General features: G+C 42.5%; 1 protein-coding gene across 1 annotated transcript in view; it reads left to right on the top strand.

The window, feature by feature from the left end:
* Window positions 1–21,030, top strand: part of LOC149286607 (contactin-associated protein-like 2) — a 494,134-nt gene that overhangs the window by 449,701 nt on the left and 23,403 nt on the right. The window contains exon 21 of the mRNA XM_089493838.1: window positions 11,098–11,191. Within this exon, the coding sequence (XP_089349964.1) occupies window positions 11,098–11,191 (94 nt within the window). The remainder of the gene's footprint in view (window positions 1–11,097; window positions 11,192–21,030) is intronic.

The raw sequence follows: 21,030 nt of genomic DNA on the forward strand, positions 1-21,030 counted from the left end.
GGTAGCAGGCGTTGCCACACCGCAAACAGAGGCAGCCAGGGGGGAGAAACTGCCCTTACCATTAGGGACATTTTGGGCATGACTCTAGCCAGGAAGCGAACTGGCAGAGAAGAGATGCTGGCACCACCACCAGCAGCAGCATTGAAAAGGCGAATGAGTGGGCAATTGGCGACCCACTCACCTGTTTCACCCCAGGGCAAAGCACCCAAACACTGTCAGTCTTAGACGTTTGGCAGCAGACTTCCAGAGCTCAGACACAAGGCCCTAGCGTAAGCTGGCCACTCCGGCGGAGGTAGCAGGCGTTGCCACACCGCAGACAGAGGCAGCCAGGGGGGAGAAACTGCCCTTACAATTAGGGACATTTTGGGCATGACTCTAGCCAGGAAGCGAACTGGCAGAGAAGAGATGCTGGCACCACCACCACCACCACCACCACCACCACCACCACCACCAGCAGCATTGAAAAATTGGAAAGGCGAATGAGAGGGCAATTGGCGACCCGCTCACCTGTTTCACCCCAGGGCAAAGCACCCAAACACTGTCAGTCTTAGACGTTTGGCAGCAGACTTCCAGAGCTCAGACACAAGGCCCTAGCGTAAGCTGGCCACTCCGGCGGAGGTAGCAGGCGTTGCCACACCGCAGACAGAGGCAGCCAGGGAGGAGAAACTGCCCTTACAATTAGGGACATTTTGGGCATGACTCTAGCCAGGAAGCGAACTGGCAGAGAAGAGATGCTGGCACCACCACCACCACCACCACCACCACCACCACCAGCAGCATTGAAAAATTGGAAAGGCGAATGAGAGGGCAATTGGCGACCCGCTCACCTGTTTCACCCCAGGGCAAAGCACCCAAACACTGTCAGTCTTAGACGTTTGGCAGCAGACTTCCAGAGCTCAGACACAAGGCCCTAGCGTAAGCTGGCCACTCCGGCGGAGGTAGCAGGCGTTGCCACACCGCAAACAGACGCAGCCAGAGGGGAGAAACTGCCCTTACCACTAGGGACATTTTGGGCATGACTCTAGCCAGGAAGCGAACTGGCAGAGAAGAGATGCTGGCACCACCACCACCACCAGCAGCAGCATTGAAAAATGGGAAAGGCGAATGAGTGGGCAATTGGCGACCCACTCACCTGTTTCACCCCAGGGCAAAGCACCCAAACACTGTCAGTCTTAAACGTTTGGCAGCAGACTTCCAGAGCTCAGACACAAGGCCCTAGCGTAAGCTGGCCACTCCGGCGGAGGTAGCAGGCGTTGCCACACCGCAGACAGAGGCAGCCAGGGGGGAGAAACTGCCCTTACCATTAGGGACATTTGATTCATGACACTAGCCAGGAAGCGAACTGGCATCGAAGAGACACTGGCACCACCACCAGCAGCAGCAGCAGAATTGGGAAAGGCGAATGAGTGGGCAATTGGCGACCCACTCACCTGTTTCACCCCAGGGCAAAGCACCCAAACACTGTCAGTCTTAGACGTTTGGCAGCAGACTTCCAGAGCTCAGACACAAGGCCCTAGCGTAAGCTGGCCACTCCGGCGGAGGTAGCAGGCGTTGCCACACCGCAGACAGAGGCAGCCAGGGGGGAGAAACTGCCCTTACCATTAGGGACATTTGATTCATGACACTAGCCAGGAAGCGAACTGGCATCGAAGAGACACTGGCACCACCACCAGCAGCAGCAGCAGAATTGGGAAAGGCGAATGAGTGGGCAATTGGCGACCCACTCACCTGTTTCACCCCAGGGCAAAGCACCCAAACACTGTCAGTCTTAGACGTTTGGCAGCAGACTTCCAGAGCTCAGACACAAGGCCCTAGCGTAAGCTGGCCACTCCGGCGGAGGTAGCAGGCGTTGCCACACCGCAAACAGACGCAGCCAGAGGGGAGAAACTGCCCTTACCACTAGGGACATTTTGGGCATGACTCTAGCCAGGAAGCGAACTGGCAGAGAAGAGATGCTGGCACCACCACCACCACCAGCAGCAGCATTGAAAAATGGGAAAGGCGAATGAGTGGGCAATTGGCGACCCACTCACCTGTTTCACCCCAGGGCAAAGCAACCCAAACACTGTCAGTCTTAGACGTTTGGCAGCAGACTTCCAGAGCTCAGACACTAGGCCCTAGCGTAAGCTGGCCACTCCGGCGGAGGTAGCAGGCGTTGCCACACCGCAGACAGAGGCAGCCAGGGGGGAGAAACTGCCCTTACCATTAGGGACATTTGATTCATGACACTAGCCAGGAAGCGAACTGGCATCGAAGAGACACTGGCACCACCACCAGCAGCAGCAGCAGCAGAATTGGGAAAGGCGAATGAGTGGGCAATTGGCGACCCACTCACCTGTTTCACCCCAGAGCAAAGCATCCAAACACTGTCAGTCCTTGGCGTTTGGGAGCGGACTTCCAGAGCTCAGACACAAGGCCCTAGCGTAAGCTGGCTACATTGGCGGAGGTAGCAGGCGTTGCCACACCGCAGCAAGTGCAACCAGGGGGGAGAAACTGCCCTTACCATAAGGGACATTTGAGGCATGACACTAGCCAGGAAGCGAACTGGCAGAGAAGAGACACTGGCACCACCACCAGCAGCAGCAGCAGCAGCATTGGAAAAGGCGAATGAGTGGGCAATTGACGACCCGCTCACCTGTTTCACCCCAGGGCAAAGCATCCAAAAACTGTCAGTCCTTGGCGTTTGGGAGCGGACTTCCAGAACTCAGACACAAGGCCCTAGCGTAAGCTGGCTACACCGGCGGAGGTAGCAGGCGTTGCCACACCGCAACAAGTGCAACCAGGGGGGAGAAACTACCCTTACCATCAGGGACATTCGAGGCATGACACTAGCCAGGAAGCGAACTGGCATTGAAGAGAGACACTGGCACCACCACCAGCAGCAGCAGAATTGGGAAAGGCGAATGAGTGGGCAATTGACGACCCGCTCACCTGTTTCACCCCAGGGCAAAGCATCCAAGCACTGTCAGTCCTTGGCGTTTGGGAGCAGACCTACAGAACTCAGACACAAGGCCCTAGCGTAAGCTGGCTACACCGGCGGAGGTAGCAGGCGTTGCCACACCGCAGCAAGTGCAACCAGGGGGGAGAAACTACCCTTACCATCAGGGACATTCGAGGCATGACACTAGCCAGGAAGCGAACTGGCATTGAAGAGAGACACTGGCACCACCACCAGCAGCAGCAGAATTGGGAAAGGCGAATGAGTGGGCAATTGACGACCCGCTCACCTGTTTCACCCCAGGGCAAAGCATCCAAGCACTGTCAGTCCTTGGCGTTTGGGAGCAGACCTACAGAACTCAGACACAAGGCCCTAGCATAAGCTAGCTACACCGGCGGAGGTAGCAGGCGTTGCCACACCGCAGCAAGTGCAACCAGGGGGGAGAAACTACCCTTTCCATTAGGGACATCTGAGGCATGATTTCAGCCAGGAAGCGAACTGGCAAAAGATACTGGCACCACCACCAGCAGCAGCGTTGGAAACGGAAAAAAGGTGAATGAGTGGGCAATTGACGACCCACTCACCTGTTTCACCCCAGGGCAAAGCATCCAAAGACTGTCAGTCCTAGGCGTTTGGGAGCGGACTTACAGAGCTCAGACACTAGGCCCTAGCGTAAATTGGCTACACCAGCGGAGGTAGCAGGCATTGCCACACCGCAGCAAGTGCAACCAGGGGGAGAAACTACCTTAAACATTAGAGAGAAAAAATTTAACTTTCCAAGCTAAGAGCTGGGTAACCCAATTTGGGCAGATTGAATTTAAGAAAGGCAATCTGCTCCATCAGATGAGGTGCCACGCGTGAGCGCTGTGGACTCAGTATGTTTCCAGTCATAGAAAACACGCGCTCACTTTGAACAGTGGTTGGCGGACATGATAGAAGCTGCTGCGCAACCCATGAGAGTGCAGGCCACACACTCTTCTTTTCATCCCAGTAGCTAAGAGGATCAACATTAGGAGCAGAAGGAACTTCACAGAGGTAAAGTTTGACCATTTCAGCAGCACTACTCTCCTTTCTGCTGCTAGCTCTGTCAGATGGTCCAACTATACTGCCAAGTGCCTCTTCCCAAAACGCAGCTGCTCCACTCAGCTGTGTTGTGCTGCTTGTGGCACTGCTGCTGATGCTGCTGCTAGGGGTAGCAGACCACATCATCTCTTCCTCCTCCTGCACCTCACCCTCCTCGGACAGCATTCCCATTTTACGCTGCCAGTCACGCACCTTGTTGACCAATTGCTCCCGGTAGCTACTGAGAACATTGAATTTCAAAGCTAGCTTTCCCTTAATTCTTGGATCACAAAGGCACGCTAGCATCATTTCGGGACTCTCTTCCATTCGCTTGCGAAGGTGTACTTTTAGCAGATCCTTCAGCTTCCTGACTATGGCTGCTACGTCAGGATGTAGAGTGCCACCTTGAACAGCCTCACGGTTTCCAAGGAACACATCCATCTTGCTGCCTAGATGGGAGAACACTGGGATTACCTGGGCCAGACTGGCAGTGTTTGAGCTTAAATTTTCTGTGGCATCCCTGAATGGTTTAAGGACTGCCACTAGCTGGGCGATCACTGTCCAATCCTCCCTATTCAATGGAGAGGTAATCCCAATATTGTGCTCTGAGGCAAGATTATGGATTGCCCTCTGCTGCTCCAAAATCCTCTCTAGCATGTCTAACGTGGAGTTCCACCGTGTACTGACATCCTGACGTAGGCAGTGTACGGGAAGACCTGACCTCTCTTGCTCTTCCCTCAAAAGTTGGCTAGCCTTAACACTATGGTGAAAGTGCCCAGCGATCTTTCTGCAGCGGGACAGAACTACTGCTGCCACATTAGTTCCTTCTGACATTGCTGCCTTCACTACAAGATGGATGATGTGGGCTGCACAGCGCACACCAACAATATGACCATCTCGCAGCGCTTTCACCATATTGGCACCTCCGTCAGTTACCACAAAACCAACTTCAACATTGGTGCCCGCCTCTGCTCCCACCCAAAGGCTAAACATTTTCCTAATCGCATGCAGAATATTTTGGGAAGTGTGCTTTTCATCCATCACTTCTGCATGGAGAAGGAATGATCGGTAGCCTGCTGCAGCAACTTCCTTAGACACACCGGGCTGCCACCAGTGTGCTGTCAAAGAAAGAAAGGCATGCTGGGCGCTAGGTGCACTCCACAAATCTGTAGTGAAATGAACACACTGACCAGCAGCCTTGGAAAGCTCCTCTTTCACTGCTGCAACACAGGACCGATACAGCGAGGGGACAATGTTCCTGCTGAAAGTGGAACGTGACGGAACTGTGTATTGTGGAGCCACAGCCGCCATCAATTGTTTGAAAGGCTCCCCTTCAATCATGGAGAAGGATGCCCCTCCAACAGCAATGAACTGACCAATAAGTCGCGTTACTTTATTGGCCTGCTGTTTGGGCATCGTTCTCTTGGAGTGGAATGCCCCAAATTCTTCCAGGGTGGGCTGGGCATGCAGTGCTCCAACCTGCCTTGGTCTCTGGCTGCCAGCACTAGTTGCTGCTGCTGCTGCTGCTGCTGCTGCTGCTATTGGCTCAGAAGAAGAAGCTGTTGGGGTTTTTCCACGGCCACCAGCTATGCTGCCTGCACTAAGTTTTACCTCTGCATCTTTCCCCAATAGCACAGCGTTGTGTTGAGTGCTGAGGTGATGCTTCATGCTAGCACTGGTAAAATGGCCAGACACTTTCCCTCTGCTTATTAGCTTCCCACAATGTTTGCACTTTCCATAGCGCCCTTCTTCAACATTTTCAAAGTGCTCCCAAATTGGGGCGCGCATAGCCTTGGAGTGTGCCTTGGGTGCTGCTCTTACTGCTCGGGGTGGATGAACAGAGGCAGAACTAGTGGTGGTGGGACTGGTGGTAACAGTACTGGCCATAGTGGGACTGCTAATTGCTTTAGATTTGCTAGGTTTTGCTGCTGCTGCTGGTGGTGGTGATGGTGATGATCGTAGCGGAGAAGGTGGAGGCTCAGGGGAAAATTGTGCACTAGTCATTTGGACACTGCTCCCTGAGGAATCTGATTCCTGACCACTCATCTCCTCTACTTCCTCTGGCTCATAGTCTAGCTCTTCATTAGCCAGATCGAATGGAATTCCTGCTAGGCTGGAGCTAAGACTGATATCGTCGTGAGACTCGTGACTAGTAGTAGTGCGAGCAGGAAGAATAGACTCTGCACTTGGCCTCTCAGTCTCAGGCTCCTCTGCTACCTCGCTAGGTGGAGTTCCACTATGTGTAGCCCTCTCTCTAACTGTCTTTACAAAAATTTTGTAAGGACTTGGTGGCTTGCTAGAGGTACTAGGAGGACATGGCGTGGCGGTACCAGTGGGAACAGTAGGCGCAGCACTAGTGGTGGTAGAGGCGGGGGTGGTGGTGGTGGTGGTTTTCCCTACAAAGGAATGAGATCGCTTTGGTTTGGGACCCCTCTGAGTCTTGCTGCTAATTTGGCTCTGCTTGGTACCTTGCATGCTGCTGGTGGATGGGGAAGATGCTGCTTGGGGCAAAAGGCACTTCTTTTTAGTCACTGGGCTGGTACTACTTGTGCTACCCTTTAACTTTGAACGTGCTTCTGGTGCTTTAGGCTTTCCGTAAAAAACCATAGAGCTTGTGGGCCTAGCCGCACTACTACTGCCTGCTTTTGGTGCCTTTCCTTTACTTGATGATCCTTCAAGCAATGCTTCCCCAAATGATAAGCGAGAGCTTGGCCTACTTGGCCGACTAGACTGACGCAAAGGCTGCATCTTAGAGCTGGTGGTGGTGCTGGTGGTGGTGCTGGTGGTGGTGGTGGTGGTAGATGGAGCTTGTCCCTCCTTAGTCCCAAAAGGAGGATCCATTTCAAATTTTGTGTTGTGTGTGTAGTGTAGTGTAGTGTAGTGTAGTGTAGTGTTTAAAAAACTATAAAAAAAAAAATAAAAAAATAAAAATAAAAAAAAGGAAAAAACAAATTAAAGACAAAAAAATTAGAGGAAGTTCTCTTCAGTGCTACTGCTTAAAAAGTAAAACTATGCACTACTGCACTGTGCTGTGTGCAATCTGCCAAAATCCTAAAGTTATTGAAATTATTAACTCAAGATTAACTATTTAATAACTAGCAGTATTTTATTTTTAATTTGAATTTACACGGGCCTAAGAGCTTAGCCTACCACTATGCTAGCCTAAAGCTATATTTCCTTACTATAAGTCTACCTCTAGGCAGACGCTCTCAAACCCACTAAGCTAAAGTGAGGTTAAATCAGATTCAGTATATGATTTATTAATTAATATTAAGTTATATAATATTAATAGATTAGAACTAATTTACTTATATATTATGTATTATAGATAGAAGAATATAGATTATGAATTAGAATTTAGAATTAGAATTACTTATATTATAGATTATGAATTAGAATATTATTATTTATAATATATTATAGATTAAGATTAAAGAAGATTAGAATTATTTTAGTACTACAGCTAGTAGCTTGAAGCTTTGCTTAGTACAGCTCGTCACAGTCAATTTTTCTTGAAAAGAATTAGAAATAAAATAAAATGTCACAGCAAAACGGTTATCTTCACTGCTTGCTGCACTCACTAGCCCAACAAGTTCACTTCACTGATGGACTGAGGTGAGCAAAACACTAAGGGTACTTTTAATAAAATTGAAATAAAATGTAAAATAAATGAGAAAATCTTTGCAAAACAGTTAACGTCACTGCTTGCTGATCAAAAAAAAACACAGCACTTATGCGGCTGCACTCACTAGCCCAACAAGTTCACTTCACTGATGGACTGAGGTGAGCAAAACAAATGAAATAAAATGAAAGATGAATTAAGAAAAATTGACTTGGTCTCTTACTGTTGCTAAAACAAAGCACAAACTATAGAGCTGCAGCACCAGTACTAATAAGATTAGCTGAACTATACGCTAGTAGTAATTAATTAATATTATTACTTTTATTTATAGCTAATTTAATTAACTATTAAGATAAGAAAGAATTAGAGAATTATTGATATTACTGATTTTAGATTAGACACTAGTAGATGTTCTGAATGTCTACAGTACACTCTACACTAGTATACTATTACTAACTATAACTGACAAATATATATATAATTTTATAATGAATTCAATTATTAATTATATTAATTAATATTACTGATTTTAAATTAGACACTAGTAGATGAATGTCTACAGTACACTCTACACTAGTATACTATAGTATATATATATATATGACTGACAAATATATATATATATATATAATATTATAATGAACTATTAAATTATAGATTCTATTAAATTGTAATTTATAAATTCTATTTAATTTATTTAAGCAGGACAGGCAATAGGCACTAGTGCCAGCCCAGGGCAAGGGCACCCCAGTGCCACTGAGGCACTGGGTGCACTGTCAACTCAACAGCACTTACACTAAAGTTGATGACAAATTAATTTTAAAAAAATTAAATTAATCAAATTATTATTATTAAATATATTAATTAAGTAGCACTGAAGTGAGGATGAAGTACACAGTGAGAAATGGCAGGCTAAGGCTTACCAGTCTCACACAGAACAGAACAATCTCTCTCTGTAACGCTCGGATGCAGCACAGCAGTGTTGCCAAAGCAGTCACAGCGAAAAATGAATGGATCTCTCAGGCAAGCTCTGGTCTTATAAAGGCGCCTTCAGAATTCAAAAAACAGCAGCACAGGCATTGGACGAGACCCTTAGCGTTACGTCACAAGAGTGAGCTGATTGGACAGACGAGGATCAGCTCACTCCTGTTTGAAATTTTGGCAGTTGCGCGGCAAAAACGAAGACGATCACGAAGAATCTTCGATTCTTCGTGATTGTGAGTCTTCGTCTTCGCCTACGGTTTGCCGGCACTGTATTCTGTTCTACGTTCCTTCGGAACGAACAAAAAAAACGGCCTCTTCGTGCTCGTTTTCATGTTCGCCCGAAGACGAATGCACAAGTCTAATCCAAATCACTAAACACTTCCCACTCTAGGCATCTTATAAGGTAGTACAACATTTCTTGACTTTTCTCATTCAAAGTAAAGCACCAGTAATATGTACCTGCATCCATACTGATATAAGTACAAAAAGTTATAACAATGTTATGAAAATATCAGTCTCTTCTTTCAAATCAATAGCAAGCATAAACAATATCCTGTTTTTGTTTAAAACATTGAATAGGCAGCGGCTCCCATTAAAAATGAATAGATTCAAAAAACAAAAAAAAAACAAAAAAAAAATGAATAGATTTAAAGCAATTTAATGAGCAATACCATATTGGGCCACATGGTGTCCTCAGCTTCAAATTTAAATAATGATTATCTTCATAGAGGTTGTTGCGAGCCTCACAAAAATTGATGGTTAAATGGTTTGGGCTAACTCTCGGATAAATTACAAAGCTTTAATTTTACAGGATTGTACGCATGAAAGAGATGCTATATTAAAAATGAAAGCTCTTTCAAAGAAGAAGACAAGAGACAAGTGCTATGAGCAAAAATGTAGGGAGTAATCCAATTAAACATTAAATCGTCTTACATACTACATCAGTTCATTGTCACTGCCAATAGAATGTAAACCTCCTTATGATGGATTTAATTAAGAAGTTATATCAGACTCCCAGAATCAAAATGACTAACTTGCATACCTATCACTGTCCCTATAGTCTAGTGAACTTGACTAGGATCATCTTGGCTGCAGCACAGTTGGGCTTGCAAATTTAAAAGGAATGCGCATAAAAGTGAAATGCAAGTTTAACATTTAAAACTAAACTCTTTTTTTTTTTTGTATAAAAAAAACAGTCCCCAAGATCCCTGACAACCAAGGGGCAAGAGGTAGGTAGTTAACAATATCTTAGGAGGCAGGCATGGACATATTTTTTTAATAAATAAACCCCCAATTCAAAGTACAACAGGTAAGGGGAAACCTTTAAGTGGCCATCCATCTTAAAAAAAACAGGATATGTATAAACATAAAAAATCCAAACAGCAGTTGATTTTAAAATGCAATTTAATATATATATATATATATATATATATACATATATATACATACATACTCCTGTGCACCAGCAGTAGTATGACTATATTTGCTATGGAATTTGATGGCGCTATATAAAACAATAAATAATAATAATAATATAACGGAAGTAACAAGGTGTACCCCCAGTAAAAAATACCAAATCTGTTTATATTTTTTACACATCATATTTTAGGTTTTAGATTTTCTTTCTTTCAAAAAATAGTTTGAGGAGAAGAAGTAAAATATTTATTTTACATTATAAAAATAAGCTCTATTACTTAGCAAGATCATGCCCTTTGGTGTGCCGCTGCTCGCTGGGCTGGTTGCAAGCCTAAAGAGGTATCTTTGGCCTGTCTTGAGAGCTCCCTGTCCCAAGCCTGCTTTGCTGCCGCTACAAAAGTCGATAATTGTGCATTATTTATCTTAGTGAGTCTCTGTTGAAATGGAGACCAAGGAGAGATGTTGTGGAGACTCTTATCCACAAGACGATCCATTCTGTTTTCACAAAAGAGTGTGCATCACATGTGCTTTTCTGCATGTATGTGGAATGCATAAACAGACTCACTGGATCCAACATTTCAATTTACCACAAAAAGGTTTTGCAATGAAGAAAGTACTGGTGGTGCTGTAATAGACCATGTAGGGCAGAGCAACCAAAATAAACATAGTGTTGTCAAAGGCTAGCACCAGGAGCACACACTACAGGAGTTGTTCACCTTGATTAAACTACAATACATATATATTTCTTGTTCATATGCCGTCTGCTTTTAAATTGTAAGTATTAAAGAATTCCAGAAAATTCCAAAATTTATATTGGCAAGGTATATTTGAAGTTATTGTAAAATATGTAATTTATAAGCCCACAATTTAAATAACATAAATATATAAGTAATATTTTGTTTTCAAGACTGACTACAGAGCACTCTTTTCCCAGCAGTAAATGTTGACCTTCTGAAGGACGTTGGCTGGTGTTTTGTGGTTAGCCCTGTAATGAAACAGAAGCATCAGTAAAATGTGATATTAAAAACACTCCCATCTCACATTTCTCTTTTTCTCTCTCATTCTTCTCTTTCAGCTTGATCATTACCCTCCAGAATCGTACAGCCTTCCCCTGGCCTCCGAGACTCAGTTTAATGGTCCAAAGGCCCTTTTCCTTGGAAGAGTTAACGGTAAGTGAAACTCCCCACAATAATGAAATAGTGCAGCTGCCTGAGAGTGCCACGCTCAATATGAGTGTATTTTATGGCTCACATTGGAAGCTGTCACCCAGAAGTTATTACTGTGGTAAACATTTGTAGGGTATTTTTGTGCTTTTCAATAAGTACATATATCCTACTAAGGTCTGTACATCATTTGGCAGTTTCCTATTTTATCGCCTATTCAGTGAGACCGTTTGGATTTACTTCCTAGTAAAAGTAGAATGTATGTTTTCAGAAGATTGTAGCACTTTTTGTATGGTTACCTAGGTTATGTCACAAATATATTGCAGAAATTCTCAGCATATGAAGCAAACATGCATATTGACATAAAGCTGTGTCAGTGGTGTACTGTGGCGGTAGCACTGCAGCTCACGAACCCTCTACACACCTGCATTCCGGTATGAGGAGGTTGAGATGCTGCTTGTGCTGGCAGGGGTGACTTTGATCTCTCTCCTTCACACTGGACCTCTCGGGACAAGTGCAACATGATGTTCACTGACGCTAGGCCACACTGGGACTGGAGGCCCAATGCACCATGGGCAATTGACTTCACAGCACTTTGAACACTAGAGATGGCCTTAGTCCTTAGTGCCAGGTGACTCGGGACCAAGGGGGTAGCTGGTAATCACCCATGAAAAGGGCCTCAGTGTGTAGAAATAGGTTTGCTGTCTGGGGTGGAAGCCTCCATAATGCACTAGCAATGTGCCCTGAAAAGATCTATGCTTTTTGCTGGCCTTCTTAAGGTTAAAAAAATACCTTGGGGGGGGGGTTGTGACAATGGGTTTTCTCGCTTGGGGTGCTATTTGGTTGAGGACCAGCCCTTTTTGATACAACACAATTTTTTTTTGTCCACAATATTATTTTTCTGCATACGAAGCAAGGGCTATTCTGTCTATGCAATATAAATGATACCATTTAACCAATATAAATCATTGAAATTAATAAATAAGTCACAAAATGTTTAATGCACCATAAAAGTGACGGGAAACAAAAACAGCAGAAAGAAGGGGACTTTGTCTGTTATGTTAGTCTAAAATAACAGCACAGAAAAATACCATACAATGTACATCAAACATGCAGCCGCCTGAAACAATGTGAAAACCAGATACCATGAATCCGTATTTTTATATTTTTATGAGATGTATATCATGTTGTTAAAACTCTTAAGTTAAAGCTGAAGTTGTTTAACTTTTGTTTTAGATGGTCTATACGATGAGCAGTGTCTATGAATGTACAGAGGAAAGAGACATTATTAAATGCCTACATTCCAGAGAAAATTTATACATTGGGGATTATAAATAAAATGTGATTCTGAAAATCATCAAATGACACAATGAGAGGGAATATAACAATATTTGATGTAGAGATAAAGCCACTTTTTAAACTGCATCAGAATTCCTTTTATACATAACCCTCATAGCGTCAGCCCAGTGATTATAGTATCCAAAACCACCCATGCCACTCTTAAAAACTGAGTTCCTTTGAGTAATATTGCTCTGAAGCTACCACCATTCAGTCACATTGTCAACCTCAACTGTTGTCTAGTTTTATCTTATACATATTTTTATGTTAGTCAAGGTTGTAGCTTTGTAATTGTGTTCATTGTAGCTAATAGATTTACGTTCATATTTTACCCAACGGAATAACTCAAATATCTTTGCAAGAATTTTTTTTTTTCGTTTTGTGATGTAAAATTGCAAAACCTTTTGTCAGGAACCACTTTTTCGCTGCCGAACCATGGCTTTTTCATACCTGTGGCATTTAAATCTGCTACCACTAGTGGCCGCCCTCTGGAGCACTCAGAACTCTATTACTAGGATCAGGTGTGCCTTGTTACCTGGGTTGAGCCCTAGTCAATACATCCAGCTGGGCCTTGTTACCTGGATTACCCTGCCTTTATGAACCTGCCCTGCCCTTCATTCAGGGCCTTTGTATTGAAGTCTGTGGACCTTTTTGCTGTGGCTCTGCACCTGTACCATTCCTGGTTACCTGCTTTGTGTCCTTCCAAGCGGGCTGTGTGCCTATCGTACCCTTCCAAGCGGGCTGTGTGCCTTTCGTACCCTTCGAAGCGTGCTGTGTGCCTTACGTACCCTTCCAAGCGGGCTGTGTGCCTTTCGTACCCTTCCAAGCGGGCTGTGTTTTTTATGAGCAATTCCTATAATTAGCGCTATAGCTTCACAAAACTTGTCGCATGGAAAGAGTCAAAATATTGGCATTCTAAATGCCCATGGGGTGCCTAGTTTAAAAAAATTATGATTTGATGGGATAAATCGAATTGGCCGGCTTCAAAGATGTCCCAAATATGGGACGTGGGCACAGACTAACCAGATGTCCAAATGCCAAAAAATGCACACCTCACAAAAGGTGGCCTTTTACCTCCCAAATAACCCAACAAACCCATGCATAGGGGTATCGCTGTACTCAGGAGATGTTACTGAACACATATTGGGGTGTTTGACAGTGACATATACCAGGTGCGGTAAATTAACACCTGAAGTACAATGTGTGTGGGAGAAAAAAATACTACCATAAAGTTTGACAAAGGTTGATGGTAAAATGAGTGCATGGAAATGGTTAAAATACCAGCATTTGAAATACCCTGGGGTGTCTAGTTTTCAAAAATATATGGTTTGATGGGGTAAATTGCATTGGCCGGCTTCAAAAATAACCGGAATACACATGAGGCAGAATGACCAGATTTCGGGAAAAAATTGTTTTGAAATAGCAACACGCTACTTGTAATTATTGCCCAATAACTTAATAAAAAAAGGCAAAAAAACATAAAAACATTGGGTATTTCTAAACTCAGGACAAATAGTAGTAGAAGCTATTTAGCAGGTTTTTTCATTAGTTTTTGCAGATGAGTAAAAGGTTTTTCAAATAAGTGAGAAAAAGTCATTTTTTAACAAAAGATCACCATATTTATCATTTTTGTATAGTAAATTAGATGATATGATGGTATCTAAAGAAAGCCCTGCTTGTCCTGAAAAAAAACAATATATAATGTGTGTGGGTGCACAAAATGAGAAAGAAGAAAATTACAGCTAAAGAGCAACACTGAAAAATGTTAAAAGACCCTTTGTCCCAAAGTGTACTACGATTAAGAAACAGCCTCGTCATTAAGGGGTTAAGTTGTCCGCTGCCCTTTCAGCATATATTCTTGAGAAGGTAGCTAAACAGTTGTAGTTAGCGAATCCAGGCAAGAAAACTGGTCCAGTTTTTTTAGTTTCTGTGTCTTGTTGAAGCTTTTGCAATACTCAAACATACAAAATACATTTATTTAAAATATACCTTTATTTTTTGTTTTTATTGTGTGTTTATGACGTGGGTTTTAGTGATGGACAACCCAAGCATCAGCAAGTCAGGAAACAGCAGAAGGGACAGAATTAAGTAATGGAAATCTAAGGAGGTCAGATTAAATGGCCGAATTGTTAAAGATTGGTGGAGGTTGGCTATTGACGTGATATAGTTTCTAAAATGTATTTTACTTCATAACACCTAGTAATCATTCTGAAGCTTTTGTTGGATAAAATTTACATAGAACTGTCATGAAACCAACCACTATATACAATTTCCCTTGATAGTGCAGCTGTAATTTAATTTTTATTACTATTCACATATGCTATTGTTTTTATTCTGTTGCTTAGTTATAGAAAATCAATTGTAGTATCATAATATAAAAACTCACTTCTTATCGTGATTATTTTAATAAATTGTTCCCTATACAATTTTAAATTAAACAACAACTCTGTCACTCAGCCATATTGCCACCATTAATTTCCCTACAGAACTGTAGACAGTAATGACAGTAGAAGCTCTCAGCATGAAATTGTGAGAATGTCCTTGAGACAGAATAGTGTTTTGCAGTATGTTGTAGCCAGATCTGGCTGCCAACACTGGAGGTTTATCAAGGAAGACTTCAGCTGGAGAACTGCCATGAAGTCTATGTATATGATACAGAAGTGATTTAGCAAGAAACAGGTGGGTTTGAAAACCCCTTTAAAAATAGTATTTAAAAAATTCCTAAGACTAAAATTTTAATTAAATTGGAGTTATTGTTTTTTTGGGGAAAAAACCTGATTGCATTAAATCATGCATGCATACACATGTAAAGAAATAAATCAATATTCTTTTACTAAATGTCAAGCTGTCCAAATAAACAATTTTCTTCTGGCTTGAAAGTGCTGACCTCTTCAACCTTCCACATTATTATGAAGAGTAGCAGTACCAGCAGAGATCATACTAAAACTAATCAGGTCTCTTTTGATAATGTATTAAGGTTTATTAGAATTACCACTACCCTGAGGTGATAGTTAAATAGCAATAAGGTTGAAAAAGTAGTTGAATACAACATCCTTCCATGATATTTCTAATCTGTTGATACAGAATAAGTTCATAAAAAACATCTTAAGTAACAAGTGCCTCCAGAGAGCTGTGAAATGAACATACTTTTATTTGCTATTATTTGAAAGCCCCTCCAAGAGTGTCGGTAGAGGTGATGATTTGTAATTCCCAGAAACACATTAAATTAAATAACCAGTGAATTATCTAGTTCATGGAGTTGTCTGAATTAAAAAGGAGAATTTCTTCTTTCCTTAAAATCCTCATAAAGCTGAATGGAACCCTAAAAATTGCTGATTTTTGTAAGCGTCTAGTCTTTTTGGAAATGACACCTTTGGAGGAGATAGGCCAGTGTCCATTGGCCGTATATTTGAGACTGTGTTATGTAGGTTGATTTTGTGGGTAAAGCGTCTGTGAAAAAGGTGCACTTTGAGTGACTAACTCCAAGGGAATTTAGGGCAGTGTAAATCAATCTTTTGTTGCCTTTCTCGTAGACACGGATCCACCACCATTTTATAAATTGTAAGGACAGTAGAAAGACTTGATGAATTATGGAAGAACAGCTTTGTATTTAAAATGAAACAAGCCTGTCTGGCATGAAGCTAAACGGGTGGTGACAAGAACTCCCAAAGGATCCAAACTTTGACTTAAGTATGATTGAAATCGCATGTAAAAGGCCATAAAAACTGTAGCAGTTTCGGGTTGGGCGACAAAGCCTTCATATGCAATTCAGTCACATATTCCCGGGAGCTGTCTCACTGATTTTGCGTGCTCCCTGTGCTCTGAGCACAGCAGACTAAATACCCTTTTGCCATTGTGCTAATTCTAAAGCCTGGAGCTTAATGACTATCACAGTCACGCCATTGATCCATTCCCATGACTGCAGGAATTACCCAACGGCTCCTCTTGTGTGGATGGCTTAGAACATTGAGACAGGGGGAGAAGTAGAGAGAACAATAGTCTCTTTCCATATATAGGTATAGCTATACCTATTTTCTGAGATGTGAATTTTTTATTCTTTATGTTTTGTGTTACCATTTATGAAATGCCATATGGACATTTCAATATCTTTAACCAAATGTTCTGTTTCTTGTCACTGAAAATCAAATCACAATTATTTGCCTATTAAGTGACAGCTGACATCTATACAGCACTTCGGTACTAACTGGATCTTTTTATGAACTGTCTATATACATTTAATCTATACTGTTTCTTTAGTTAAGTGTGCTGCAAAAGGCTTGGCTCTCATGAATCACTCCGATATATATATATCCACTGAGGACAAAGATATTGCGACACATCCTAACAATGTGTGCATTTACTATTCACATGTACAATTTAGCTTTCCACATTGCACTGCATTGAACAGGCGGATGAGATTGCCTTCATCCTATTTACAGGCTGTGGACAAAACAGATGTAATATTAGGAGGTTTTACCGTACTTTACTGAGAGGGTGCTAAATAAATGAAACAGTCTCCAATCAGAAGTGGTAGTGGCTTATACAGTAAGGGAATATAAACATTCATAGACAACGCTATCCAGAGAGGCCCCAAGTTTGGATAATGGGCTTCAGGGAGATTGGTAGGTAGTCTGAGGGCTCTGCAAACAGGGAGGAACCACGGCGAAACAAACAAATTCTAATTTGCATTTTGTTACTTTTTCACTCTCACTCTCTCTCTCATGCTCTCTTAACCCCTTAATGACAAAGCCCGTACATATACGGGCTCACAATACATTGTTTTTAATGGGTTTAAGGACAACCCATTGTTCTTAAGGGGTTAAACTCTCTCACGTTCTCTCTCAATGCTCCCCCTTCCGTCTCCTTTTCTGCAGCTCCACTTCTTCTCTTTTCTCTTCTTGTTCTTCTGTCTTCTTTCTTTGTCTTCTTCTTCCCAATATCAACTCCGTGAACCAAAGCTCCTCAGCACTTTCTCAAAAGGGCAGGGTAGAATAAAAGACTCTTGGAGTACTTCCACAAAAGGGTGGAGCCACGGCACACATGACAGGAACAGCCTCTCCCCATTCCTCCAATCACGGCAGAGGGTGTGCGCGGAAGCCTCGCCTTTTGTAGGGAACCGTAGAAAAATGCGACAGGGAAGCAGAATTTGAGAAGGTAGGGAGTCACTGAGAGAGAGTGTGTGTCAGAGAGTCATTGAGGGAGAGTGTGTGTCATGGAGAAACCACCATATTTCCAGGAGACTTGGGACATCTGTATATATTATATATATATATATATACACCCATTGTACAGCGATGCAGAATATGATGGTTCTATATAAATTAATAAATATGAGTGCAACATTATATATTTCATGTAAACACTGGGGCAGAAAAAGGATTTTATTAATGTTACAAACTACATGATTATTATAACGTATAAAAAAATCTTTATAATGATTTTCTGTCCTCTTGTTCTACTCATGTAAGAAACATATTAAAGACAAAAAAACAGCAATGTCAATTAATGCACACATATGCGTTGGATATAATAGAATAGCTGCATTATATAAAAAAAAATCAATCACAACTTTATATATCATTAGGTGGAAATCCAGTCCTTGTTTTCCACATGCACAGACCTAGCCCTGGGTAAAGCTGGTCCCTGGGCTCCATGCACTGTTTTGCAGGCAGCCTTTCACCTGCATCTCTGAGTACATTAATAGCCTAATGCTGTAGGATCCATGAGACTGAAGGATGCTGCAGTACAGGAGCATCTAGCAGCACCCACCCAGCAAGCACACGAGGCAAGTTAGACACCAGGCATAGTAAGTTCAACATTTCATTTCATTTTATTGTATTTAAAAAGAAGTGCCAGTAGCCAGTCCCATTCATTTCAGATTAGCATGATTGCTCTAGGTTGAAGCATGTTGGAAATTCACATGTTAATACCATCACCTTGATAACTCGAGACCACATTGGTATTATAATATAATATTGCATTCTGTAACCCTGTGTTGTGTGTTTTCAAAAGAAATGGGCACATCAAGAATTATGTTAGATTCATAGATTCTATGTATTACATTTCCCATTTCATAGTGTGCAAGGTTGATTTGTGAGCAAGTTCTTTGTAATACCCTGCTTCCTTCATTAGACATATAATATGCTTATTATAATGACTATATTGGCTAACAGTGGGCCTATAACATAACATGTTGTGTGCATTTCCTTGGCAAGAGTTAATGAATATCAAACATTATATATGTATATTTGTATCCGCCATGATATAAATATATATTCTTTTTTGTATAGTTACATTATATGATTTGTGTATTTTTTCTACTGTTATTCCTTTGATGGCTACTCTATCAGAGGTTGTTTGTGATTTTATAAAAAAAATAGCATCCTATAATCCTTTTTTTTTGGTGTAATTTGGTAGTTATCGTGGCATTAGGAGGGTTAATGACTGGCGCACAGTATCTCTCTGTCTAAATACAGCATGGGTTTAGCAGCAGGAAAGTGTCAATCAATAATTCTCAGCGCTGCTTTTGTTACAAACCGCACATGGCATTAGGATCCCAGTTACCTCTCGTGATGTGCGGTTATCACAAAGTACATGATTTATTTCATAATTAAAACAGCCGAGCTCCCACAAGCTTTCTGTTCTTTGCTGTTTACCTATGAGACCTAAAATACAATGATATCATCATACATTTGCATTAACTATTCACATATAAAGATTTCACATGGCATGCGTCACACTGCCCTGGTAGCTGAGTAGTTAAATAGATTAATTTGGTATTTAACAGTGCTGTTTGCAATGGCATGATTAGGTCTATCATGTATGCAGTTGTATCGTTTTTTTATTTTAGGACTGTTGCAGAATATAGATTAGTAGATAAGAGGGTCTTTGCTCCCCCTGGTTTATTCAGCTGTGTTTCTAAAAGCATTTGCAATTTAAATGTGAAGAGACATTCTTCAGGTCATGTCCCTTTTAGCATCAATTACAGTAGCGTCTCGGGACCTGATAATATGTATCCACTTTAATATATGACATCATAACAGTAACTTTACACAGGGTTCCATCACTCCAGCTATGCATATGACATAATAAAACACTTTAGCTGTAAATAATGCGTAATGTTTAACACTTATTGGTTGGGGGTCTATGTTCTCTGCAGTGCTTGAGCTGGCAATTTGCATTATTGCTCAAAAGCATGCAGTCAACATGCTGCTAACACTTACCCAGGAGGCCATGTAGAACACAGAAGAGAATAAGCAGACTATATTTTGGTGTTTACAATCTAAGTAATTTAATTTCAATTTTGCAATAAATATGTAAAACATTACGGAAATGTACTCATGAAGTTGTAATTTGGATGGGAAGTTGCAATTAGATAAAACTTTCAACTCATCAATTTATGTATGCGTTTTTAACAGGCCAAATCTAGAAGGCTTTTCTTGCAAGGACTGCTAGTCCTAATGTATAGTCTCCTGGAGGAGATATGTTAAGTCATCTTACCCCTTGCAAGGGCAAGCAGGAGAAGCGGGGTGGGGTTGATCTGTCATAATGTGTGGTGAGTTAGGTGAGATGAGGTGTTTCATCGCAAAGCAAACCCCTACGAAATTATAGTTCACTGATTAAACTCCAGTGTTTGTCCAAGTCAAATCAAATACTGAATGCGTCATTAAAAAGTTAAGTCAAATTTAACAACTGACAAATTTCATGGATGTGTGCAGGGAGAAGTATGTTAGGAGTCCTCTTGTGCTTGTGATTCTCATCCTTCTGTTTGTCACTCACAACATAGCATGCAATGTAAAACTGCAACACCATCACCTTGTGCAATCAGCAGGTAACCCACTTAATCTCATGTCCCAATCACCCTAATCCTTACTATGAACCCCTACATCAGGGGCGTACAACATGCGGCCCGCGAGACCCCGAGGTGGGGCCCGCAGAAGATCGGCAGCCAGGGCAACCGATCTTACGCGGGCCGCACCTCGAGCCCTGCTACTTACCTGTGGGAGGGTCTTCTGTACTGCATAGAGGAAGCGGAACCTAGCAGAGTTCACGTGACATGACATGACTCTGCTCCAGTCCTGCTTCCTCTGTGCAGTACCAGAGAACGCAGAGGGAGGCGGCGCCCCCTGCTGAAGTCTGTGAGCGGCATCGAGGAGCTGCAGTGCAGGTAAGGGGGTGGGGAGGGTGTTTGAATGAGTATGCGTGATTGAGGGAATGAGTATGTGAATGGATGAGTATATGAATGAATGAGTGTGTGTGTGATAGCATGGATGTGTAAGTGCTGGAACCTAGGCATGATGGGACTGTGATTGCTGTTAGCAATCACACTCTTATCATTCCAAGTCAGCCAGTACATGCTGAAACCTAGCTAGCTGCCCCCTTGTGTATTGATGCTGCCAGCAGTATGGGGTCTGCACATCACTTACAGCCACCCTGTACCAGCATGTACTGGCTGACTTGGCATGATAGGAGTGTGATTGTTAACAGCAATCACAGTCCCATCATGC

The sequence above is a fragment of the Sceloporus occidentalis genome, unplaced genomic scaffold (genome assembly GCF_023333645.1).
Source record: "Sceloporus occidentalis isolate IW3139 unplaced genomic scaffold, rSceOcc1.0.p SCAF_67, whole genome shotgun sequence".
Classification (NCBI taxonomy): domain Eukaryota; kingdom Metazoa; phylum Chordata; class Lepidosauria; order Squamata; family Phrynosomatidae; genus Sceloporus; species Sceloporus occidentalis.